This window comes from Aulonocara stuartgranti, assembly GCF_965226115.1.
Source record: "Aulonocara stuartgranti genome assembly, chromosome: 4".
Taxonomy (NCBI): domain Eukaryota; kingdom Metazoa; phylum Chordata; class Actinopteri; order Cichliformes; family Cichlidae; genus Aulonocara; species Aulonocara stuartgranti.
The window spans coordinates 15,293,656-15,320,869 of record NC_138942.1 but is presented as its reverse complement, the minus strand read 5'-3'; the positions used below and the strand labels follow the sequence as shown (position 1 = coordinate 15,320,869).

General features: G+C 39.1%; 2 protein-coding genes across 4 annotated transcripts in view; both read right to left on the bottom strand.

Moving 5' to 3' along the window:
• Positions 1 to 27,214, bottom strand: part of LOC309705469 (nuclear GTPase SLIP-GC-like) — a 154,780-nt gene that overhangs the window by 33,604 nt on the left and 93,962 nt on the right. The window lies entirely within an intron of this gene.
• LOC309705472 (nuclear GTPase SLIP-GC-like) lies at positions 513 to 24,026 on the bottom strand. 2 transcript variants are annotated; one of them, XM_082531333.1, is made up of 24 exons: positions 23,768 to 24,026; positions 23,554 to 23,635; positions 23,270 to 23,382; positions 23,062 to 23,103; positions 22,911 to 22,949; positions 21,386 to 21,424; positions 20,943 to 20,967; positions 20,697 to 20,783; positions 20,306 to 20,393; positions 17,888 to 18,104; positions 17,549 to 17,767; positions 15,199 to 15,405; positions 14,931 to 15,106; positions 5,484 to 5,577; positions 5,314 to 5,401; positions 5,076 to 5,197; positions 4,690 to 4,866; positions 4,441 to 4,589; positions 4,231 to 4,348; positions 4,013 to 4,121; positions 3,798 to 3,928; positions 3,427 to 3,514; positions 3,292 to 3,336; positions 513 to 2,444 (listed from the first exon to the last, which is right to left on the bottom strand). In XM_082531333.1, the coding sequence occupies exons 2-24, from the start codon at positions 23,618 to 23,620 to the stop codon at positions 2,413 to 2,415; spliced, it is 2,472 nt and encodes an 823-aa protein (XP_082387459.1). In that variant the 5' UTR covers positions 23,621 to 23,635; positions 23,768 to 24,026; the 3' UTR covers positions 513 to 2,412. The 2 variants fall into 2 exon arrangements, with proteins under 2 accessions (XP_082387459.1, XP_082387458.1); XM_082531332.1 differs by having other exon boundaries at positions 3,250 to 3,336; positions 23,768 to 24,025.

The following is a 27,214-nucleotide window of genomic DNA, read 5'->3' as shown; positions in this document are numbered from 1 at the left end:
CTGTGTGACATCAATAAAAGGATCAGGTGCTGCATTATCTTTAGTTACATTGATGTTATTTATTTATGGTGAAACAGTGGTGGAATATCGCTGTTGCTTTCGTATAAATGAAGCGGACATACCTGCGTGGCCGCGATCTAATCCTGTTTACATAAACCTGCTCCCGAGCAGGTTTACGCTTACGGCTCTGTTGCTATGACAGCAAGTCCCGGATGAGCTTCGGGGAACCGAACGATCCAGGATCACGCGAAATCGTCAACAATCTAATCCAGCTAACTTACTTAGCGAGGTACGAAGAACAGGCCCCAGTACTTGAAGTTCGGATCCCACTATGTTTACGGACCTATGACAAAAGTATGACCACAAACTGACATAGCCTACCTTGTGCACAGAGAAAGCAAAAGTCAGATTTTTTTTATTCATACCATCAGTGTGTAGTTGGTGCATTGTGTGCTTATTAATGTGATGGCTTGTGTTAACTGTTTGATACGAAAATACCATTTTTACAAAGGTTTGCAGAGTTAAGCAAGGTTTATTAGCTTTTACAAGTAAACTACAATGTTTTGCTGATTTGGTGAAGGGTTTTCTTATTTGCATGTAGAGTTTAGCAAAAATAGCCAATAGTTTTAAAAAAAGAGCTTAAGTCATCAGAAAAAACTGTAATATCACACAAAAGGTTATAAAAGGTTACTTTGCCTATAAAAGTTAACAGATCCTTGGGCCCTATTTTCCAGACCACTAAACTTTAACCCAGTTAGTTACCAGGTACACAGATTATAGAAGAGAGCTGCTGATAAGACATGTGACTGGAGGATTGTAGATGACCTGTAAGGCCACCCAGACAAGAACACCTTCAGAGGAAGCAGTATCCACAATCATTTGACTTAATGGCTTGTGGTTCAGTCTTCAAATATAATTTTGTTGTATGTTACAAACTACTGTGGTGCTGCAAAATACTTTTTGGCAGGGAGCTTATTTTTAGGCAAAAATAAGATCAGGATTTGAAAAATCATGTTTACATCTTACAGCTATGGAATCAATACAGAATAGAAACAACAGAAAACAATATGATATAATAGCTAAAGCAGAAGCAGAGACTTATTTTTTTGCTGCTGCTTTATTACTCATGTGACAACCAAAGAAACCATTGTATTAGAGTAAATTCATATTTATGTTAGAAATATAAGTAAAGTGGTATACATAAGTCATGTTCTATAGAAGTTTAAGAATAAAACTGACAAATACATCAAGAAAATAAATCTTTAAATTTACTTAAATTGAATCCTTAAAACTGGAAAGAGTCTGAATATCACAGTATTCCTGTAAAGCACTAAAATTAAAATCTGTAACATTGTAGTTCTACCGCTGTATAATTTTCTGTATAACTAGGGTCTACAAATAATGACCAAATACAACAAAATGGAGAAAATAGACATCAAAACATTTTTGGACAGAGTGCTGCCCTTTTGGTTTAGACCCTAACAACTAAAATCTTAAAAACCTTAATACCCCTGAGAGGAATTCATGCTTAAAAATTTTCATCCTTTTGCTTATCCAATTCGGGGTTGCTGGAACTCTTTCCCAGTTGTCATGCAAAAGGCAGAGTACACCCTGAAGAGCTTGCTAAGGTTATTCCACTCAAATAAAACTAAAGTAAAAACTAAGACTAGATATGAATATTTTAGTTAAACAAAATAAAAACAATAATCAACAGAAATGATTAAATGACCTCATTTGAAATACAAATCAGTTTATAGAGGAAATAGCCTTAGTTTCAGTATTTGTTAGTTTGGTAAAAATGTTATTACAATGTGCCTGACATGTTATTGATGGACGTGTTTGAGACACTGGACATGTACAAGACAAGTGGGTCAACTGTTTTCAAAAAGTGAAACATTCCTATTGTTTCTACTGGTTTTCGTAATTTTGCCTCTGACAAAACTGAACTAAAACTAAACATTTTCAAACAATAATAAATTGAAAATAAGAACAGTCTTGAAACTTACTGAAACATGAAATAAAAACAAAAAGTCAAAATGAAATAAAATAAAAATTAATGACAAAATACAAAACTATAATAACTGTGTCACACAGCTAACTATCATTCTTGCTCACATGCACATCTATATCCAAGATCACCAATTAACCTAACCCCCACGCATGTTTTTGGCCTGTGGGAAGAAGTTGGAGTACACAGAGAGCACCCACACAGACACAGGAAGAACATGCAAAGTCCACACAGAAAAGCCACAAACTGGATTCAAACCCAGGACCTTCTTGCAGTGAGGACTGAAAAATCAAATTTCATCAAATTCATTAAAAGTCAAACACAACATTACAGAAATATCTGTGGCGATATCCAGAGACCTCATGCTTTTGGTCAGTGTTCCCTCAGAGATGTTGAGTGGGTCATCAGGTTTCTGCTGTTACTGTGTGGAGCAAATCTGAAACATCCAGTAATAATAAGCACAAAGATTTTTAACACTCAGTTGCTCAGGCAAACAGAACAAGTGTCAGTACTTAAGATGTGCTTTAAGATGTCTTGAAAGCTCCTCAGCCTAGAATAGAAAATCTTAATATCTGTTGTTTCTGTTACTGTTTGTGTAGAAACTCATTTTTGGAAACACTTTATTTGAACCTGTTTGAGGTGACTCGGATACAAAAAGGGTAAAATAACACAAATTATAAGTGGTGATATTATTCAAATACTTCATCTGTGCTTAGCAATAACAAATTCAGCATGTTTACCTCAGCTGTCAGTCCGATAGGAGTCAATAAGTCACTTCTGTCCAAAGACTGTGGACAATATTCAGGGAAGTTTTTGAGCAAAACCTGAACTTTTATGTTGGTAGTGCTTCTGGTGTCACCACTGTTAGCAGTTGTTTAGCAGCTGCTTCTAAACTTTTTTTGAAGAAGATGTAACGTTGTGGTGTCATACTTTAACACTGCATAACATTACCGGCCACAATGAACCAGTTGGATTTTTTAGCTGAGATGATGAAAATACAAAAGGACAGCTTAAATGGCCATATGTAATTTAAAATGGCTACTTCTAATCTCTAAATTATGAAAAACTTATAATTGACACTAAACACAATTAAACATATTTTATATATTATATTTTATATATTAAACAATTAAAAGTTACTGTATATTTAGGTGCTTAGGATTGTCATCAAATTTCACCCTCTTTCTTTGAGAATTCATAGGAACTTTTAAAGTAACATGAAATAACATTTAAATATTTACCTGGCTACTATGATGTTATGTCTCCCTCTTGACTGCCCTTACCTTCATTGTAATGTTGCTGCACAGTTTCAAGATGCTCTGAAACATCTGAAAAGCAAACAAATATATAAAAACATGGGCTTAGCATTGTTCAACATTTTACTAACGATTTACTTTCATAGCCTATATTTTCTTTACCCGGGAGACTCTCACTCAAAGCTGATGCCTTGAGTGAGAGTTTAATGGAGTGGTCCATGGTCTCCTTTAGTTCCTTACAGATGATCATCTAATTAAACATCAGAGCTTTTATTACTTTTCACAGAGTCAAATATTGAGGTTTAAAACAACTGAAACATCTGAATTAATGGGTAGATGTTTGTTCTTGTGGCCAGTTCATATTTTAAGCTCTTCAGTTCAACTCATCATTGCAGACTAAATCTTTGTAATGCTGAAAAATACAAATATTAACAGCCATTCGCTAATCTTTAGAGAATGTTCAGACTGAGCAAAAGCACTCAAATATAGAAAAAACACAACATGGTCTCAAATTAATTTGTAATGTGACAAACCATCAGTTCATTCATCTTCTCCAACATGGTCTTTTTTGCGTCCTCATACATGTTCCTATTTAAGGATACATGTTTCTCAATAGTCTTCCTCATTTTTTTCAGCGCACCATTCCCTGAAATTTTTCGTGCATCTACAAGAAAAGAATAAACTTTGTCAAAACATTTTTTATGTACAATTGTGATTTATTATAGTGACAAGCTGACAATCTTCTTACCTTCATAGCACTTTTTCATGTTTTTCTCAATTGCCTCTGTTAGACTGTTGTAGATGATTTTCTTCCCCTTTAGGATTATTTTGTTGAGTTTTGTCTTAATTTTATCCTCCTTAAAAACATGAAACATGGATCAGTTAATAAACAGAATTAGTATTTGTAGAGTGAATAGGTAAATTCTGCTATAATGGACTGACAAACTGGATTGTTTCATGTCGTACCTCTGTCTGGAGAAATATCAGCTGCAGTTTGACATCTTGGTATTTTTGAATCAGCGAATTTGTGTCAAGTGAAAATCTACTGATGACTCCATTGAAAGATCCGCCTTTAACATCATTTCTGAAAAAAATGTTTCACGATGGCAGTATTGACAAGTTTGTTTTAATCATTTTAAGTATAGTGTAATATGATAGTAATTTGTTTATTCTCACGGGAAGGTCTTTCTGAATTTTTCATCAATGCTGTCAGTCAAGCATGAAGCTAATACTGTGTTGAGATTTATGTGTTCCCCTTTTTTTGTTTTGTGGATGCCGTCTTTTCTAACCACAGCCTGTAGTGTCTTAAAAAAACTAGGCTGTTTCTGTAACAGATCAGGAAAACAATTCTAAACACATGCTCATATAAAGTGCAAAATCTGTTGCTATGATGTGAATTATAATAATTAAAATTCAGATACATACATCACGGTCCAAAAAGGATTTCAGTTTTTCTTCAGAGGTTTTGGAATTTTTAACGCCTTCTGTAAGACATTGTTCAAAATCCTTGATCGCTTCATCAACTGCTCTTTTGACTTGATCAAGTTGTTCTGTCATGTTTTTCTCGAGAACTTTACATACATCATCTGCTTTTCCAACACCCTGAAATTAAAACAGTATATTTATTTTCTATTAAAGCAGTAATAACATAAATACAACTCTTTTTTTAATTAATCATTTTGAAATGTTGTCACTCAGTGCCTGTCAAGAAATCTTGATAACTAAAATTTTGTTAGGTGTCAGATTTATGGAAACATTTGAAGTTTTAAATTTCAGTAAAATATTGTTCCACATAGATAACTTGACCTCACCTCTTTTCTGCACCTGGCACCTTCAATCAAAGATAGAATCCCATAAGCTCCACTCACGTAGTTTACTGTCTCTGAGTAACAGTCATTGAGATCTTGCAAAAATCCTTTAAGTTTGGTTATTTCTGTTGAGAAGAAATTTCAGTGCCACACTTTGACATTACACACTTTAATTCAAATTAAATAATTCTCTTTCAGTCAGAGCAAACTAAAACAACATGTGCATCAAGACTTCACCTACCAGTCTCTTCTGAACTTAGATGCTTCCCTTTTAGGAACTCTTTGGAGCTCACTGTGAACACTTTGAAACTGTCATCAGTGAAGTGTGTCTGAGGAAAAATTGTTTAATTTTAAAGCATCCTTACAACTATGGAGAGTCTGTATTATTTTCTGTCAGCCTATAAACCTCACCTTAATCTTGCTTCTCTTGTTGAATTCTTTTCTTACTCCATCCTTGACTTGAATGTTTCTTTTAACTATTCGATCATGGATATCAGCTGATGAACTGCAAGAAATGTGCAAATATGTACTGTTACCATCATCACTATTATCATCACCATCATTAATCCGGGGCAGGCTGGGTGATTTTTTATTCTTGGACTTTTTGGTGAAATGTGTAAAATCTCCCTTTCTTACCAAGCTGAGCTTTCCCTGACTGCTGCACACTCATTGTTAACATGTAGATTGTATTTAAAGACTGGCTGTGGCAATGTTTTTCTGCCTGATGGTGGTTATCCTCCAATTTGTTGAATTCTAGTTTTAAACGTCTTGTCTGGTTAATATCCTCTCACACTCCTACTTGCTAACCTAGGTTGTCAGAGCCTCACACCAAAATACTTACCTGATCACTACAGACTCCCAATTTCTCCCTGACAGTCATTGAGCACTCTCTCCCAGACCATCACCTTAGGGTGGTGCTCTCCACTAATTCACCAGTTCATTTTATATATTTGTTTCATTATAAATAAACCTATTACGCTTCAGTTGTCTGCCTTGCAGCTCCAGTCATTTATGATGATATGGCTTTATTTGTTCAATGTATTTATTTTGACTCTTTTAAAAAACAAACTCGCAAATATTGAAGGCTGGTACCATTTATACTTTTTGGATCGTGACATCACCACACGCTGACATGCTTACACACAAGTTTTTTTTTGTCACAGCAACTACTTTAACTTTGTTGCGGACGGACAGTGTAATGGTACTTTTGCTTTAAAATGTAAAATTGTTGAATTACTTGACTGTAATGGCCAGGATATGCATGATGTCATATAATCTCATAGATTATGTGCACCATACATAAAATCAGAATCAGAATCAGAAAGGGGTTTATTGCCAAATGTTGAGCAGGTTTACAACATCAGGAAATTGCTGCGGTGCTTCAGTGCAAACATAGTGTCATAAGTTGGGCTTAAATAGACATGAAAAAATAAAAGTAAGAATAAGAATTAAAAGTGCTACGTAGAAAGATATATACATGAGATATACATGAGATATAAACATGAGAATAAGAATTAAGAGTGCTACGTAGAAAGATATATACATGAGTGCAGGTGGTGATCAGTGCCAAACATGGAATGATGCAGTGAACACAGCGTAGGGTCATGTGTTAGTGGCGGGAACAGTCATATGGTTATTGTTCATGTGTCCAACAGCAGAGGGGAAGAAACTGTTCTTATAGCGAGAGGTTCTGGTGCGAATGGACCGGAGCCTCCTGCCTGAGGGGAGCAGGTCAAACAGACTGTGTCCAGGGTGAGAAGGGTCAGCTGAGATCCGAGCTGCACGCCGCAATGTCCTGGAGGTGTACAGGTCCTGCAGAGATGGGAGTCTGCAGCCAATCACCTTCTCAGCAGAGCGCACAACACGCTGCAGTCTCAGTTTGTCCTTGATAGTGGCTCCAGCGTACCACACGGTGATGGAGGAGGTGAGGATGGACTCGATGATTGCAGTGTAGAATTGCATCATCGTCCGTGTTGGCAGGTTGAATTTCTTCAGCTGCCTCAGGAAGTACATCCTCTGCTGGGCTTTCTTGATGACGGCGGTGATGGTGGGCTCCCACTTCAGGTCCTGGGTGATGGTGGTACCCAGGAAGCGGAATGAGTCCACAGAGGTGATGGGGGTGTCAGTCAGGATGATGGGGGGGAGTGGGGCTGTGTGCTTCCTGAAGTCCACAATAATCTCCACTGTCTTCTGGGCATTCAGCACCAGGTTGTTGTGGCTGCACCAGGACACCAGATGTTCAACCTCCCTCCTGTAGGCAGACTCATCCCCGTCCGAGATGAGCCCAATAACGGTGGTGTCATCTGCAAACTTGATTAGCTTGACAGACTGGTGGGTGGAGGTGCAGCAGTTGGTGTACAGGGAGAAGAGCAGAGGAGAAAGAACACAGCCCTGAGGGGAGCCGGTGCTGATGGTCCGGGAGTCCGAGACAAAAGCTGCCATAATGTCATTTGCATCTCTTTCTCCTCCTGCTCTCCTGTTATTGCTCGCCCTCTTCTCTCTTGCTGTCCCTGTAAAAAAGGGTTAGGTTTGTGTATGGGATTTCCCATACCCCCTGAATGCACCATAGGCGTATTTCCGCAGCTTCAGTTCAGAGTAGTGATGTGCCATACCACTGATTTCCTTTCCGATCCGATACCAAGTAAAAGTGTTGTTGGTTCTCTGCTCTGTGTACCAGTTGATAAACAGTGTAAAGTTGCCTTCAGTGCATAGTTGTATGTGGTGTCTTAATGCATAATGTCTGACTAAGTTTATGTAACCAGTCTGAAGAAATATGTCAGCTTATTTACTTGTATACTGCATTTGAGTACACCTCAGTTGTATCTTTATGTTTAATGTGCAATTTGAGTTATAATTGGTTTGTATCATTATGTTTTGTCTACAGAAACCACACACACACACACACACACACACACACAAACAAACACACACACACACTTTCGCCCACGTCTCCGAAAACGTCGTCACACTTTTGCAAATATGCAATGTCTTGATAAACCAAGCAGATATTTGTAATTTACACAGCTACTTTCTCGCCTTAAAATATGTTAAAAGTTTATTTTGTGACCCAGAAAGATTAATAAGAGTAATTTTAAAACTTAGTAGCGGCCGCCATTGTTGGCAGCTGAAATTTGGCTGGGCCAAGCTATGAATTCTGAGATATGGTGGGCCATGAAGGACACACCCGACCCATCCTTCAAATTTGGGGAAATGATGGATGGATTTGTCGGCCGCATTTGAAGGAGTCAATGAATTGGGACAGCCTTCGTCACCTGGCTGTGACGTAATCGGCCTTCAAATGCAGCCTCCGGAGGATGCAGCCAACGTTTTGGGACAGTGCTGAAATGTTTGTAAAGAGAGGATTCGCTAACGCTTTTGGCTAAACAAGTCATTTGTACTGTTATTGTGTATTTGTCCTTGTCTTTGATTTCTAAGAGCATTTCATGTTGTTTTCTCAGTTTTACCCTACTTCAACTGGCCTAAGTAAAGGGAGTGAAGTCAAGCCCTCTTGTCTGCGTGGTCATTTTGAAGAGGAGTTTAGTCTGAATGTCGACTAGCAATGCGTTAGAGGCAGAGGACATTACAGTAAAACGACAGCCTCTCAAAGACCAGTCTCATGAGGAACTGCACGGCATATAGAGCTATCCTCCAGAAACAGCTCAGCTCTAAGATTCAGCTGCAGATGTTGGCAAAATCCACTCGACAGCAACATGTCACAGAGAACCAGTACATTCATGAAAATCAGATCTAATATATCTGGCTCCTCCAGGCATTCTAGGAGTTCAGCTGCAAGTAAGGCAGGTGCCGCACAAGCACGTGCAGAAGCTGAGGCAGCTAAGGCTGAGGCAGCTAAGGCTGAGGCAGCTAAGGCTGAGGCAGCTAAGGCTGAGGCAGCTAAGGCTGAAGCAGCATTCATGGATAAAAAGAATGATCTGAAGTTGCAGCAAGCAGAACTAGAAGCCTCTATGCAGCTTCGAAAAATGCGTCTTGAAGCGTCGTTGAATAAAGTACGCATGGAAAAAAGGGCTGCAGCTTTGGAGGCTGCAGTGATTCAAGATAATAACGAGACTCTTAGTGAAATAGATGTTCCTGCTGATGACCCAGTAACACGCACAAGGGAATATGTGAAGGGTGCCACACATGGCAGCCAAACCATGCCCATTCTAGAAACCTCCAATGGTAACACAGAGATGAAGCTCCCTCAGCATTCGCTGATCATAGACTCTTACGCCAGGATCTGATGCACATACTTGAGCAAGCCCCAAGCCATTTGCAGTACCACACATCCAAGCACGAACCACACACATAGTAGCAATTCTAAAGGAACATTTCCCAAGCAAAGCAGAGCAAAGTGACACTTACACCCCTAAACAAGAACCAACGGTCAGTTATGCTCAACAGCCTCTAGACAGTGGCTACACTGGCACCGCCTATATTACAACCCCAGACAACTTCAGTCACCCACATGAGACCACATGCCAGGAAAGGGGTCCACTGTACACTCCGCTAGAAATGGAGCAGAACATGTCAGACCTTGTTAGATTTATGGCTCGACGCGAACTGGTGTCTACAGGGCTCCTTCACTTCAACAACCGTCCCGAATGCTACAGAGCCTGGAAAGCATCGTTTATAAATACCATCAGAGGCCTCAACCTCTCACCAAGCGAACAGCTTAACCTTCTTGTGAAATGGCTAGGTAAGGACTCAGCTGAACATGCCAGACGAATACGATCCGTGTCTGCGAAACAACCAGCAAACGGACTCAGAGCTATGTGGGATAGGCTTAATGAATGCTATGGTGCACCAGAGGTCATCAAGGGTGTCTTTTTGAAAAGATTAGACAACTTTCCCAAGATTCCAAACAGAGACGGTCGTAAGCTAAGAGAGCTAGGAGACTTGCTGTCGGAAATACAGGCTGCCAAAGAAGATGGTGACCTGCTTGGGCTTAGTTATCTGGATACTCCTCATGGTGTTACCCCTGTGGTGCAGAAGCTGCCATTTTATCTCCAGGAAAAATGGCTTTCTCTAGGCTTTAAGTACAAAGAAGATCGCAGGGCTCCCTATCCCCCATTCGGCTTCTTTGTGTGTCAGGAAGCACGGATGCGCAACGACCCTGGCCTTACACAGACAGCATTCAGCAGTGAGTTATCAGTCTAAAGCCGAAGGTCACAAAGCTGTGGCAGTTTTTAAAACGAGGGTCTCTCCGGATCCTCTACCCCCTTCCAACGGTACAAGGACTGCATCGTTTGGCACCCAATGTGGAAGCGAGTCATCCACTAGAGATGATCCAGCAGAGCGCTGCCCGCTACACAATAAACCCCACCCCTTACCCAGGTGTTGTGGGTTTAGAGAGAAGCCAATCCGGTCGTTAAGCGATGACGTGACGAATCCTACTTCCGGGCCTAAAGTAGTCTGGGTTTAATATGGCTTTTGTGTTGTTAACATGTTTAATGCTATGTATTTTCTTCTATTTAATCTCAAAAAGCTCATAAAATAGTCAGTGATCACTGTTGACCTCCCTCAGCTTTTATTACCGCTAATCATTTATTTAAGCTCTGTTTTTTAAAACCTTAGGATGTAACTACAGCCCAGCCCATGCAGCAGTATATGAATGACTAACCTCGTATTGTGGATGGATTATCTCAGTTGTTCTCCCGGCTGAAGTTTGGTCCTTTTACAGCATCCTGCCATGCGATTACATTTGTTCCTGACCACCGATAACACTCACGTTAACTTTTATCGAGTGGAAAAAAAGTTAGCTTGTTTATATTATGCTAACATAGCTGTGTCGCTAGCGGTCACGTAGCACATACCAGCTATATACCAGCTAGCCAAACTTCAGTAACCATACAGGGAGTGCAGAATTATTAGGCAAATGAGTATTTTGTCCACATCATCCTCTTCATGCATGTTGCCTTACTCCAAGCTGTATAGGCTCGAAAACCTACTACCAATTAAGCATATTAGGTGATGTGCATCTCTGTAATGAGAAGGGGTGTGGTCTAATGACATCAACACCCTATATCAGGTGTGCATAATTATTAGGCAACGTCCTTTCCTTTGGCAAAATGGGTCAAAAGAAGGACTTGACAGGCTCAGAAAAGTCAAAAATAGTGAGATATCTTGCAGAGGGATGCAGCAGTCTCAAAATTGCAAAGCTTCTGAAGCGTGATCATCGAACAATCAAGCGTTTCATTCAAAATAGTCAACAGGGTCGCAAGAAGCGTGTGGAAAAACCAAGGCGCAAAATAACTGCCCATGAACTGAGAAAAGTCAAGCGTGCAGCTGCCAAGATGCCACTTGCCACCAGTTTGGCCATATTTCAGAGCTGCAACATCACTGGAGTGCCCAAAAGCACAAGGTGTGCAATACTCAGAGACATGGCCAAGGTAAGAAAGGCTGAAAGACGACCACCACTGAACAAGACACATAAGCTGAAACGTCAAGACTGGGCCAAGAAATATCTCAAGACTGGTTTTTCTAAGGTTTTATGGACTGATGAAATGAGAGTGAGTCTTGATGGGCCAGATGGATGGGCCCGTGGCTGGATTGGTAAAGGGCAGAGAGCTCCAGTCCGACTCAGACGCCAGCAAGGTGGAGGTGGAGTACTGGTTTGGGCTGGTATCATCAAAGATGGGCTTTTGGGGCCTTTTCGGGTTGAGGATGGAGTCAAGCTCAACTCCCAGTCCTACTGCCAGTTTCTGGAAGACACCTTCTTCAAGCAGTGGTACAGGAAGAAGTCTGCATCCTTCAAGAAAAACATGATTTTCATGCAGGACAATGCTCCATCACACGCGTTCAAGTACTCCACAGCGTGGCTGGCAAGAAAGGGTATAAAAGAAGAAAAACTAATGACATGGCCACCTTGTTCACCTGATCTGAAGCCCACTGAGAACCTGTGGTCCATCATCAAATGTGAGATTTACAAGGAGGGAAAACAGTACACCTCTCTGAACAGTGTCTGGGAGGCTGTGGTTGCTGCTGCACGCAATGTTGACGGTGAACAGATCAAAACACTGACAGAATCCATGGATGGCAGGCTTTTGAGTGTCCTTGCAAAGAAAGGTGGCTATATTGGTCGCTGATTTGTTTTTGTTTTGTTTTTGAATGTCAGAAATGTATATTTGTGAATGTGAAGATGTTATTTTGGTTTCACTGGTAAAAATAAATAATTGAAATGGGTATATATTTGTTTTTTTTGTTTAGTTGCCTAATAATTATGCACAGTAATAGTCACCTGCACACACAGATATCCCCCTAAAATAGCAAAAACTAAAAACAAACTAAAAACTACTTCCAAAAACATTCAGCTTTGATATTAATGAGATTTTTGGGTTCATTGAGAACATGGTTGTTGTTCAATAATAAAATTATTCCTCAAAAATACAACTTGCCTAATAATTCTGCACTCCCTGCACAAACGTCACTGTTGTTTAGTTTTCTGTCTTCATTTATGTTGGATGTGATAACAGAGCTGTACGTTTTAATTTGTTTCCAAAACCCGCAGTCAGGACATGCTATATTGTATTTAGATAGAAGCTAGCGAGCTAACTTCCTGCTAACTTCTAACTCCGTTAAATGTCATAAATTCCGTTTTCACGGATGCCTGGATGTTAAACTCAATTGTTACATCTGGTAGAGCAGAACACTGATCATTTTATTAAAGATGAAAGACTTTAGACAGTTTTTCAACTCTCAGTAATGCCATAGTGATCGTTTGATATATGGACCTGCAGCGGAGTTTAGGCCCAGACACGGCTAGTGACGTCAGACTTAACGACCGGATAGAAGAAAGGAAAGCGCTCTTAACCCTTTAAGACCTACCATAGAACCAAGTCCGCCAGAGCTTACTTTATATTTTTATATGCTGTAGTGCCATTTTTGGGAACATTTCAAGTTGCTATACATCAATACAACTGTCATAGCCCATATTTTAATAATATGTATGCATTAAGTCCATAGTAACTACATTAATTGCAAAAAAGTGATTTAAAAAGTGAAAAAAGTGCAATAAAGTACAAACAAATTGAAAATCATTTTTGTTTGTTTTTTACATAAATTTCTACTTGGAGAAATTTAAGAGGTTTATCCCTCAAAAATTTAAATACAAAAAAGTTGCAAAAAATAGTTTACAACAACAGGAAATTTATTTTGAGTGTCTTCATAGATTTATTTTTGAGATACACCAATTTTTATCTACTGCAGGAAAAACGAAAAACAATCCTATGATGCAAATTTGCAAAGAAAACAGAATGTGCATCATTCTAAGCATCCCAGCAACTATTCAGAAAAATATAAAGTCAAGCATGACTTATAAAAACACCATTATAGGCTTTTAAGGCCTACAAGTAAAAAACTACATTTTCCGCGAAAATGACGTCACTTCCGGTTTCAGGCAGGAAATGCGGACATGCGATCGTTCGCGCTGACGTCTGTTTCAATGTGGGAAGTGTAACAAACAGCTGATCGTATCGGCAAAGCGTTTTTCGGGAATATTATGTTTTTGTTCCTGTTTTTGTTCCAGACAGGCTCAGCATGGAACCACCTTTTAGCAATGTCGGCATTGACGTGTTTGGGCCCTTGTCTGTATCAGCCCGTCGCACGAGAGGAGGCCACGCTGATAGTAAGAGGTGGGCTGTCCTCTTCACCTGTCTGTGTGTCAGAGCTATACACATTGAGGTAATTGAGTCATTGGATTCCTCCAGTTTCATAAACACATTCAGAAGGTTTATGGCGATTCGAGGGCCTTTGAAAAACATACGCTCTGACCGGGGCACTAATTTCACCAGAGCTTGCAAAGATATGGGGATTCCCTCAAATCTTGATGGGAAAGCCATGGAGAGGTTTCTGTCAGAACACGGATGTACGTGGACCTTCAACACACAACATTCCTCTCATATGGGAGGAGCATGGAAAAGGATGATCGGCATCACACGTCGTATCCTGGACTCGATGCTTCTTCAAATGAGCTCCTCCAAACTCACACATGACGTACTCACAACATTCATGGCTGAGGTTTCAGCCATAGTGAACAGTCGACCACTTGTGCCTGTGTCAAACGATCCTACAGATCCTTTCATTCTTACACCGGCTTCATTGCTTACTCAGAAAGTAGGTCCATGCCCAGTACCAGAAGGAGATTTTGGACATAAGAACCTATTGAAGCAACAGTGGTGCAGGGTCCAAAGCTTGTCTAACACATTTTGGGACAGGTGGCGGAAACAGTATCTGTCAACGCTACAGTGTCGAACAAAGTGGACATCTGACCGGCCAAACCTTAAGAAAGGAAGCGTGATGCTTCTTAAGGACAGTCAGTGCAGTAGGAACAAATGGCCCTTAGGAATTATCATTGATGTGTATCCTAGTAAAGATGGAAGGGTGCCCGAAGTGCAAGTAAAGGTCATCAAGAAAGAGGAACCAAAGCTTTACGTCCGACCTGTGAATGAGATGATCTTGCTCATTCCTCCGGATGACTGAAATGTGTTTGACCTTGTCATATTAGTAGGTGAAATCCGCTGGGTTTCAGACGGGGAGTGTTCTGTCACCATGTAACTGTTTAGTCTGAATGTCGACTCTAGCAAGGCGTTAGAGGCAGAGGACATTACAAGTCCCTCCAGAACAAAGAAATTCAACTGCCTGTCTCACTCTCCGCTATTCCCCTCCCTCTCTGTTTATTACTAAGTCCGCCATCTTCAGTAAACTTCGTAAAATTGTATCTGCATCTGAGACTGCTTTTGACCCAAATGTTCTGTATTAATTTTTTAAAAAGGCTCAACCCAGTGCTTCGCTTTTTGTCTAACCTGGGTTGATCTTACATGGAAACACCCTGTAGTTGATCAGCATGCAAAATGTACTTACAGATCATCTGAATCATCAACAAGATCAGACTTGGTGCAAATAAAATGAATTTGCTGACATTCGCCACCATTTCCAATCAGACTACTGACACTTTCCAGGATCCCCCAGGCTGCTTTCTCTGATGCTGCTCGATTAATTTCAGTCACAATCCACACAGTAGAACAATCTCCAACTATCTGAAAGGAGAATAACATGTCTCAGTGCTTAATAGAAAGATGACTGTTTACAGACAACACAGTATAAGCAAAGAGCAGTAAATGTGAATTACCCCTTTCCACATCTGATCTCTGCTCTTGTTACAGTCACCATTTCCAGGGAGGTCCACAAGTGTCAAATGCTGGAGAAGAGGCCTGTTTGGCACCCTGACAGTCACACACTTCACTAGTGGCCAAAAACACTTTTTTCCTTCATCACCTTCTTCTTGTTTTGAATCACTTCTTGTGTACTTGACAAATTTTGCAGAGAGTTCATTAGCCTGCAATAAATAATAAAAGCAGTGCAGTTTAATTTCAGTCCGCAATGCAAGTGCTTTACAAGTGCACTGACTATTAAAAGTCAGTGACACAAAAAAATCAGGTCATGTGAAATCCTTTTTAGAACAATCAACCATTTGATAGTTTCAATAAAGTGCCTAATTATTATTCAAAACCAAAATTAAAATACTCTTTTTTTTATTTATTTAAAAGTTTTTATTTTCTATTTTAAATCACACTAAGTACACTCTTGGTCTCAACAGTTATTATTACTATTAGCAGAAACTACCTGATCTCAGTTATTTTGTACAGTTGTCCACCACTTTGAGATATTAATAAGCCACTTTAGACCGCTCCCTTATTCACTATAGCGGATAACGTGCCATGTTTTGAATGTCAGGGTTTTACACCACTTTTTGCCATTCCTGACACAACCGACTGTCAGACACCGATTTACTTTTGATTGTTTGTCGTCATTTTGATTCAATCTTTGTTGACTTTGCTCAGCAGTGAATTTCTACAGAGAGATTTAAAAAGGGTAAGAGTAGGTTAAAACAAGGAACTGATCACTGTTGTGTGAAGAGGTAAAGGTTCCTACTGCGATGTAAAAAAAAATAAATCATGCTCTACATCAGTGTTTTCCAACCTTTTGGAGCCACGGCACATATTTCACATCAGATAAATCACACGGCACACCACCAAAGAAAAATGTCAAAAAAGCATATTGATAATTTTTCCGTTCACCTGGTATAGCGGAATTGGTTCGGTTTGTCTCCAATATACCTTTTTAGCTTTCTTCTGAAGGCCTTAGTCTTGCTAAGGCCTTCATCTGGGTTGGAATTTTCTCCAGGACCCAGGTCAGTTTGACTACTTTTTCTTTTCAAATATTTATCTATCGTTATCATGTGCTGCGTTGTCTCACTCACAGCATGACTGTTGTATAATTTCTTCTTCTTCTTCTGTTTTACTAGCAGTTGGTAACCCATTTAATTAGAGCAGGTAGTTCCAGGGCACACCTGATCATTTCTCAGAGTGGTTGGGAAACACTGCTCTACATAATGGACCTGGACCAGTCTTGGGATCTGTTAACCACAGTTATTACAAGAACAGATTTTTTTTCTGGATATGTGATCATCTAAATGTGATTATGGGATCTCAGTAAGAACTATTTCGTTGCGATCACTGCATTTCAGTGTTTTGTGTTTTTTAGACTTTTGAATTTATGCTGCATTCTGTTTTCTGAAGTGAGTTATGTTTCTAGATCTTAGTCTTTTGTTAATTTGGTCAGTTATCTTTTTTGTCCAGGTTGTCCTAGTTTCACCTGTGTGCATTTCTGTCATGTAACGGTGTGTGGCAGGCAGGAAAATAGGACCCAAACGCAAACTCACGGGAAAACAGGACTGAACTCAAAATGCAGCTTTAATGCTGACAAAAAGGTGACAAAAGATAACGGTGATACAAAAGCGATACAAAACTAAACTGGGAGATGCTAATTGCAACACATACCAGAAGACACGGGGAGAATCACACACAGCATGAGGGACGACACGACACTGACTCAGAGAAACACGGGGTTTAAATACACTGGGAAGTAACGAGGAGAATGAGACACAGAAGGAGGGCACAGCTGGGAGAAATCAGGACTGACGGGACAAGCAAAGCAGGACACATTCACATAAGACACGGACCATCAAAGTAAAACAGGAAGTATCACACAGAGACGCGAACTTGACACAGTGGAGACAGCAACTAAGAAACACAGAGACATAAACCATAAGGCAGAGGTCTAAGAACCAAAATACACAGGGAAATACTCATCTGGGAACACAAGAGACTAGACTAGAGGGAGTAACAAAAGACCAACCATGAGAACATAATGCACAATGCAGAGTGACAGAAAACAAGAAACTCAAACATGCAAAGACACCCAATTACACAGAACAGAGGGGACACAGAGAGACATGAAGGGCAAGGGATCAAAACTAGAAACCATAGAATAAATCACACACAAGTACAATAATACAAAAATCCCAAAGAACTAAAAACGCTGGGTCAGGAGACCCAGGACCGTGACAATTTCCCAGCATCCCCAGTGTGTAGTCTCTTATGGCTGTCTGTTATAGTAGTAATATGAGTTTGTCTTACTGATTCACATGTCAACATCTTCCGCCTGGATTGGAGAAATTCTGGAATTTCTTTGAAATATTTGCGGTCCATGAGGTTTTCAAAGGACTTTTCTTTCCATTCTTCTCCATACAGTGTTGACAGCTTTTCAACAGCATCATGATAATCATCATCTTCCTTTTCCTGATTTTTATTATTGTCAAGAAACTGATGAAATGACCACAACTCTTCGTTCCACTCCTACAAAATTAGACGACAAGCCATTTATTGAGGTATGTACCCAACCGTTAACCCCAATAACTGAAGTGTAACACCTATAATAGTTTTAAGTAAAAATCTAACTTTCAAAGCTCATTTTACCTCCTTTGTGATGAACTCAATTTCTGCCTCATAGTTTGAGCTGTGTTTGTTAGCTTCCACTTTGATCATGACTGACGTGCATGCATTGATGCTTCCTGAGGGTAAAAGATTCTTCTCTTTGATGATGGCATTTATCAAAGAGCTCTTTCCAGCCCCAGTTTTACCAAAGACACCAACCAGCTCCCTCTTCTTTATCTCCAAATCACTGATCTTTTTCCTGTTGAACAAGATTTTAAATATAGTTAATTCATTCAGTCATGAAATTTTTTTAGGTATGCTTTAAATAAGAGAGTTTAAAAGAGAGTTATAATCATGGTAGTGATTAACCAATCAATTATCACAATATATTTCAGTTCTATACACTTGTTCCACTAACTGTTTACTGTATGTTGTTTTGATCCACACCTTCTTTTTGTGTCAGTTAAAGTGAAAGTTTCCCCCAAGAATTGGTAAATACCAGGAACAGGAAAAAAAAAATACAGGGAGTGCAGAATTATTAGGCAAATGAGTATTTTGTCCACATCATCCTCTTCATGCATGTTGTCTTACTCCAAGCTGTATAGGCTCGAAAACCTACTACCAATTAAGCATATTAGGTGATGTGCATCTCTGTAATGAGAAGGGGTGTGGTCTAATGACATCAACACCCTATATCAGGTGTGCATAATTATTAGGCAACGTCCTTTCCTTTGGCAAAATGGGTCAAAAGAAGGACTTGACAGGCTCAGAAAAGTCAAAAATAGTGAGATATCTTGCAGAGGGATGCAGCAGTCTCAAAATTGCAAAGCTTCTGAAGCGTGATCATCGAACAATCAAGCGTTTCATTCAAAATAGTCAACAGGGTCGCAAGAAGCGTATGGAAAAACCAAGGCGCAAAATAACTGCCCATGAACTGAGAAAAGTCAAGCGTGCAGCTGCCAAGATGCCACTTGCCACCAGTTTGGCCATATTTCAGAGCTGCAACATCACTGGAGTGCCCAAAAGCACAAGGTGTGCAATACTCAGAGACATGGCCAAGGTAAGAAAGGCTGAAAGACGACCACCACTGAACAAGACACACAAGCTGAAACGTCAAGACTGGGCCAAGAAATATCTCAAGACTGGTTTTTCTAAGGTTTTATGGACTGATGAAATGAGAGTGAGTCTTGATGGGCCAGATGGATGGGCCCGTGGCTGGATTGGTAAAGGGCAGAGAGCTCCAGTCCGACTCAGACACCAGCAAGGTGGAGGTGGAGTACTGGTTTGGGCTGGTATCATCAAAGATGAGCTTGTGGGGCCTTTTCGGGTTGAGGATGGAGTTAAGCTCAACTCCCAGTCCTACTGCCAGTTTCTGGAAGACACCTTCTTCAAGCAGTGGTACAGGAAGAAGTCTGCATCCTTCAAGAAAAACATGATTTTCATGCAGGACAATGCTCCATCACACGCGTTCAAGTACTCCATAGCGTGGCTGGCAAGAAAGGGTATAAAAGAAGAAAAACTAATGACATGGCCTCCTTGTTCACCTGATCTGAACCCCATTGAGAACCTGTGGTCCATCATCAAATGTGAGATTTACAAGGAGGGAAAACAGTACACCTCTCTGAACAGTGTCTGGGAGGCTGTGGTTGCTGCTGCACGCAATGTTGATGTTGAACAGATCAAAACACTGACAGAATCCATGGATGGCAGGCTTTTGAGTGTCCTTGCAAAGAAAGGTGGCTATATTGGTCGCTGATTTGTTTTTGTTTTGTTTTTGAATGTCAGAAATGTATATTTGTGAATGTGAAGATGTTATTTTGGTTTCACTGGTAAAAATAAATAATTGAAATGGGTATATATTTGTTTTTTTGTTTAGTTGCCTAATAATTATGCACAGTAATAGTCACCTGCACACACAGATATCCCCCTAAAATAGCAAAAACTAAAAACTACTTCCAAAACATTCAGCTTTGATATTAATGAGTTTTTTGGGTTCATTGAGAACATGGTTGTTGTTCAATAATAAAATTATTCCTCAAAAATACAACTTGCCTAATAATTCTGCACTCCCTGTATTGATAAGTCACCAAAACTTCCTAAAAATATCAGTCTTTGTTGGTCTTAACTTGGATAGTTATAGTCTACTATTGAATCATAAATCAATGTATCCTTGTATTTGTCGCTTGCAGTTGCCTGGATTGAAAATTGGAACTTGCTGAACGTACATACAATACACAAACATCACATTGGGGAGACAGGTCAGACTAGGTGGCATAAAGTGAAATGTATAACACAAAAAGGCAATCGAGGAGAAAAAAGAAGAATTGGTAGATACCAGGAACAGGAAAAAAATGTAGCTCAGTCACCAAAACTTTCCAATAAATTTTACTACTGTATTATTTCAGCGTCTATAATTGTACTGTTGTATGTCAGCAAAATATGAAAAAACATAATACTCACTTTAAGAAAGCACTGAGTTTGTCTTGCTCATTTAGTCTGGAATGTACAAATGCCATGATGTTTTTCACATTAGATAGTATGGTTGGTTCTGTGAACAAAAAAGTCAAGAACTATTTAGAAGGAATTATAGACTAGAATAACCAAAAAATGTAAAATTTGATGTTAAAAAAAGCAAACCTGTGTGAATTAGAGTATATCAGGACCATAATGTGACCACTAACCAATCAAACTTACTATACCATGCTGACTGTTAAATTTTGCCAACAGCCCAAAGAAAAAGTAATTTCTAGCATCAAAGATGAAACTGGCATGTTGGACAAATTGTGCTGAACAGAAATTTAACCCTATAGTGGCTTAAACTGTGACATTGTTTAGTAAGAAACGTAAATACCTTCAAATCCTGGCATTGACTGACACTGTCGCTTAGCTGGTGACTGCAACCTGCTAGCATCACTTTCAAGGTCTGATTTTCTTTTTCCTGATTGGATAAAAACAACAACAAAAAATAAGAAAAAAAATGTGTTTCTCTCAGCATTGAAAGTTCTTCTTAGTAAAGTTATGTAGATTGCAAAAAATATTAGTGCCTTTCAAACACAGAATAATATGAGATGCAATAAATATGATGCATGTGTCTCACCTGTATCACTTGTGGCTGGAAAGACCTGAGGATGAATATCAGTTATACAGGAAATTATCACTATTTGCATTGGCATTGTTCTTTAACAAAAGGACACTAACATACAAGTTTTACAATCAACAAACTTAAATGCAGTTATGTTTTATTAACCAGCAGACTGATGAAAATTGAATTACAATAACCTTCTTCTTACTAAATATCTGTGATCCTACTAGACAATTCTTTTACATAATTAGGTCCCAGTCTCAAAGACCTACAGAGACGGTTGGCAAACCCTCTAGCTAGGGCAAAATGTATTTTCCCACCCCCCTTTGAATTATGTCTTTAGATTAGTCATTTATTCGTTTCTGTAGAGAGTTGTCAGTCTCTGTAGACCAGAGAATGGAGCTTTACTTTGTCTCAGGCAGTTGGCTCATATGTCTGAAATTCAGTGTAATCCTTACCTGAACCACATCAGCTGCTTCTTCATGCTCCTGTTCACACTGCAGATAAAAAGTGCAAAGCCGCATAGAGTATTGAGCTCTTAAACATGCATTAAAAATTGTATTTGTCATATGGACATTAAATCTGAAGGAAAAAACAGTTTTAAACTGACTTGAAAAGACATGACTGTTTCCTGATTTGAATTTTGTTCTTACCACAATCAAAACGATTCAAATCTATATTAGTTAAGAATCAATAAAATGACTCTACAAATAATTACTGCCAGTGAGACACTGTTGAACACCCAGTGGTGTTTGTGTAGCTTATCTGCGTAGCCAATTTAATTAAAAACGTATAACTTACTTCAAGGTGTAATCTTCACACACTCTCTGTGTATTTACTCACTAATTACCTGTCCCTCCTGCACTTTCCTGCTCATTGTGTCAGATGTTTAGTTACTCCTCGGCAGGGATGGGTACTGGTTCTGACATAAACGGTAGTAACCAGAAAAGCAGCACACATTTCGGTGCTTTATTTCAGTACTTTTTTTTCTTGAGCTGTCATACAGCTGTCTTCTTGTTTGATAGAGTGATACCATATATGCCCTATAGCTGCAGAAAAGGCTAACATTGTTATCTTTTTACAAAAGAAAAAAAAAAACAGCTAAACATGAGAGGTTTTATGACAAAGTTTGTGTTTTCCATTGTTTAAGCACTGGTTCCAACCAAAGGATGTATCTTGTATCAACAGAAAAGGCTAACTTGGTTATCATTTTGCAGAAAAAAAGAGGAGACTGCTAAAAATAAAAACATAAGAGGTTTTTGGGCAAAGTTTATGTTCTCCATTCTTTAAGCACCGGTTTGAGCACCGGTTTGAGCACCGTTTAAGCACCGGCACCGTTTCAAAAGTACCGGTTTGGCACCGGTATCGGATAAAACCTAAATGATACCCATCCCTACTCCTCAGTCTCCTTTAGCAATAATGAGACTTGCATTAAATGTACCCTATTTACAACTCTGGAGGCCAGGATCACATAATTGTAGACTTTGCTTCGCACCCTTAAAAATCCCATAACTAGCCAGGCTCCTTTAGCCAGTGTAGCTCCCTCTGGCATATTGTCCCGAGCAGTTGGGGAAACAAGATGACTGGGTGACGATGAGGAGAAAGCACAGTATTAAATAGAAGCCCCGTGGCACACCACCAACCCATTCATGTGTCTAAGTGTTTTCCCCCATTTGCAGAAACACCCGCAGGGGCTCAAACTCTGGTAATTGGTGATTCTATTCTAACACATGTGAAGCTAGAGACACCAGCAAAGACAACCAGAACAGTCGACACTGAGGGAAATTTAAAACTGCTGGCTAAGTGTAAACATAAATTGAATAAAATTCTAATTTATGTCGGCAATTATGACACCTGGTTACCTTAATGGGAGATCACTAAAATTAATACTGAATCAGTATGTAACTCTATAGGCAAAAGAATTGAGCTTCATTTTGTCTCAGGCAGTTGGCTCATATGTCTGAAATTCAGTATAATCCTTACCTGAACCACATCAGCTACATCTTCATGCTCCTGTTGACACTGCAGATAAAAAGTGCAAAGCCAAATAAACTGAGCACTTAAACATATACTAAAAATTTTATTTCTCATATAGATACTTCATCTCAAGGCAACAAAACAGTTTGTAACTTACTTGAAAAGAAATGACTGTTTCTTGATTTGTGTTTTTTTCTTCCTAACACAATCAAAACATTGCAAATCCATATTAGTAAAGAGTTAACAAAAATTACACTACATAATATTGCTGCCAGCACATTTTTTAATATCCAGGTAACTCTAATAGAAATTCACCTCTGTACACTAAAACAACAATGATTGTTTTAAAAAAAAAAGGTAATTACCTTTAACAGCTTGAGGTTCTTCTTGAATTTCACTCTTGGTCCAGCTTTTGTGATCAAATTATTAATTTCTTGATCATCAAGCTCACACAGACTTTCAGAATCGATTTGTTCATCTGTAATTTAAAAAGAATTTGCAGAGATAAAGTTTATTCTCAACTTTCTTCAGAAATTCTTCGTAAATGATTGAAAAAGCTATGGGCACAGATCTATGAGCTGTTTTACAGTTAACAGATCACATCAGGATCAATATCTGTACCCATCACAGATTCACATTAATACTTTACCTTTAAATTTTTCCACCCACTCACTTAGCCCCCATTCAACCAGTTTGGTTCTTACGAAATCATCCATGACCAAGAAATGAAACTGTAAGATAAAATGCAATATTTAACCAGACAGTACTGCTTTAAAGATTAGATATTGTGACCAACTTCTCCTTTAATCCATATATAATCAGAGACACTGATTAAATTCAGATTAAAACTTCAAACTGCTCACCTTTTGTTTGAGTAATGCAGGAAAAGGCTGCTGAGGGAGATGTGAGGGAAGCAGTGAGACACAAACAGGAAACAGAAAAAAGAAATCGAGCACAAAGTCCACAAACGGATACGGTTAAAATCAAACTGTAACTGTGTGGCTTAGACTGCACAACTGTCTGCAACTGCATTTATACATAAAATAGAAAGGTAAATCCAACATGACTAAAGCGGGTGCAGGAAAAATAGAACTGAGAACTGAGAAAAGCAGGAAGAGGTGTTTGTGCAGCGCAGATGGGAGTGGCTGGCAGACAGGTAACAACCTGCCTCAGAGAAAGTGTTTGTTTTTTTAGTTTGTTTAAAATAAATCAAAGGGATTAAATATTATAGTTTAAAAACAAGACAGAAACAGCTTTATGTATACTTAAAGTATACTCAAGTTGCCAAACTACATTAAGGTAGTTAGAGTAAAAATATCACCATAGGTTTTTTTTAATATGCTGCCACGTGTGTACATTATTATTATTATTATTTATCCCCACATGCCTCCTCCATTGCCTGTAAAAGGGATATGCGTTGATGGGGATGACTGTCATAGACCTTCCAGCTCCAGGCAGAGAAGAACTCTTCAATTGGATTCAAGAATGGAGAGTATGGGGGGAGGTTGAGTACAGTGAAGAGTGGGTGATCTGTAAACCAGTTGCGGACCAAAGCAGCCCTATGGAAACTAACATTGTCCCATATAATGACGTATCTGGTCTGCTCTGGTCTCTGAACATTAGTGAACATGTCAAAGGTGTCCAGGAATGTAATAATGTGTGCACTGTTATATGGGCCCAGGGTTGCATTATGGTGAACAACACCATTTTGACTTATAGCTGCACACATAGTTATGTTACCACCACGTTGTCCTGGGACATTGATTATGGCACGGTGTCCAATGATGTTCCTTCCGAGTCTCCTCGTCTTAGTGAAGTGAAAACCAGCCTCATCCACAACAAATTGCTCATGACCCATCTGCCTCTGCAGATGGGTCATGAGCAAGACGTGAGCAAGACAAAACAAACAGCAGGCACATGCACAGCACTACAGTATGCACTTCCAGATTCAGTACCAATGATACTATAGCTTACCTGCACATAGTCATATTGCAGCTGTTTTACACGTTCACTGTTTCTTTCCAAAGGTGTTCTGTAGATTTGTTTCATTCGGATTTTGTTGCGGGCAAGTACACAACCTAATAGAGAAGTGCTCACATTTTGTATGTTCTGGAAGGTGGTGTCATCCTCAATTAGGCACTGCTGAATTTCACGTAGCCTTATGGAATTATTTGCAGTCACCATATTGACTATATGGGTTTATTGGTCTGCAGTGAACATTCTTCCTCTGCCCCTAGCATCTGGTCAGCTAGCAATTCTGTAAAGTAACAGTTTCAGTATTTTTACATCTGTGGTATTGTTGTGTTCCTCATTAGCATATGGCAGTGCTACAAGTCTTAGTGCAAAGTGACTGTACTAACCGATTCTCATTTCGAAATATCCTTATGATGCTTGCTACAGTGTAGCGGCTCAAGTTAGGCTGAACCCGTTGGCCAGCTTCACTCAGGGTCATTCCATGGTTGATTACATGGTCCACTATTGTAGCTCTGATGTTACCAGCAATTCTATTTCTTACTCTTCTTACCCTTCCTCTTCCCCCTCCTCTTGCTCCTCTTGCTCCTTCTTGTCCTCTTGCTCTAACTTCACCTCCTTGTCCTTGTCATCCTCTTTGTCCTACTTCTTCACCTCCACGTCCTCTTCCTCGGCCTCCTCTAATTCTCACTCTTCTCACTCTTCCTGCTCCCTCCATTGTACTCCACAGCTTACCTGTACCTTATTTATAGTGCTTAGGCTGATTGCAAAGTGAACTAATTATCTAAAACTGTTTTCACACGTGACAGTGTGTCAGACAGTTGGCAAAATAGTGTAAATAATAGCCATAAATGTGTATAGTTTTGCTAGGAGTGTGTTGATCATTTGGAAATTGAGTGTAAAGCAGTGAGTTGTGTTTACAGTTCTGCAAAAAGAGTGCTGTGCAGTGGATTGTACCTACAGTTTTGCCAGGTGTGTGTTACAAAATGGCAAACTGAGTGCAAAGCAGTGTTTGTGCTTTTAGTTTTGCAAACTCAGTGAGTGGTTTTGCTATAAGTATTAAGAGTTTTCGAAATTGTGCTATAACAATCGCAGTTAGAGTTTAAGCATTCAGAAAAAACTGTAACCTCTGTCTCTCTTCCACAGCATGTCTTTATCCTGTCTTCCTTCCTTCTCTCACCCCAACCGGTCACAGCAGATGGCCGCCCCTCCCTGAGCTTGGCTCTGCCAGAGGTTTCTTCCTGTTAAAAGAGAGTTTTTCCATCCCACTGTTGCCAAAGTGCTTGCTCATAGGGGGTCATATGATTGATGGGTTTTTCTCTGTATCTATTATTGTACGATCTACTGTACAATATAAAGCGCCATGAGGTGACTGTTGTTGTGATTTGGAGCTATATAAATAAAATTGAATTGAATTGAATTGAACTATACTGAGACTTTTTTGACAAATAAAAAAAAGTTTTACATGTATTTTCCAAAGAAAAGCTGGATATTTAAAAAAAATATTTCAAATTAACCTTTACTTTTTGTGAAATGTGAAAGTTAAAATTCAACTTCTAGAGAAGCTTGAATATATTAGCTTTGCTACTTGTTTTTTAATATTGATGCTAAAACAAGAAACAATTTGGTGAATGCAAATGTTCCTGCACATTTTGGGAAGATTAGCATTATGTAGATTTGTGTATGAAAACATGTAAATAGAAAGGTAGTAAGATTTGATCTTTAGTTCAGTTTCATTTTCTTTTTATCAGAAACTAAAAATCACTCAGTTTTGTTGTTGTGCTCTTTCATTAAGAACATGACACTTTTTGCTTCCAGCAGCCTTTTTGACCTTGCTTTATGTGTGACTGCCCAGAGTAGTTATTTGTCTGTTATCTTGAAAGGGTTAGTTTTGTGGCATATTTTATATGTTTATTCTTCACAGAGTTAAATATAAGCATCATTTGACAGTGCATATCTATCTAAGCAGCTTTGGAAGAAGGATAGTTGTTCTATTTTGCCAACAATGTGTGTTTTTCTTGAAATAAGTACATGAGAATAATCTGAGTATGTTCAAACAGCACCTCTGTTTGTCACAAAAGTCATTGTTACTGTTGTAAGTGGTTTTACTTTTTCTTCTTGATTATTATTATTTCATATAGTCATTTTGCAAAGTTTTTTGTTTCTTTTTCTACTTAACCCCTTTAACTCATTTGAACTTTGCCATACAGACAACAATGATCCAGCCATTCTCGTCAGCCCTCCCTGCTTTTCTCATTCCCTGATCAGTGTCTGTACATGTGCAGGTCAGGTTTTACTTGCTTTCTGACAGACAGTCTTTTGCTCCAATAGAACCATTC

Excerpts from the sequence above, each read along its gene's own strand:
- LOC309705472 (XM_082531332.1), bottom strand. The coding sequence starts at position 23,620 with ATGGATGATTTCGTAAGAACCAAACTGGTTGAATGGGGGCTAAGTGAG. Across the intron at positions 20,968-21,385 it reads AAGCAGCTGATGTGGTTCAG|GTCTTTCCAGCCACAAGTGA; the intron begins GTAAGGATTACA and ends ATTCATCCTCAG. Across the intron at positions 5,402-5,483 it reads ACAAGAGAAGCAAGATTAAG|ACACACTTCACTGATGACAG; the intron begins GTGAGGTTTATA and ends ATTTTTCCTCAG.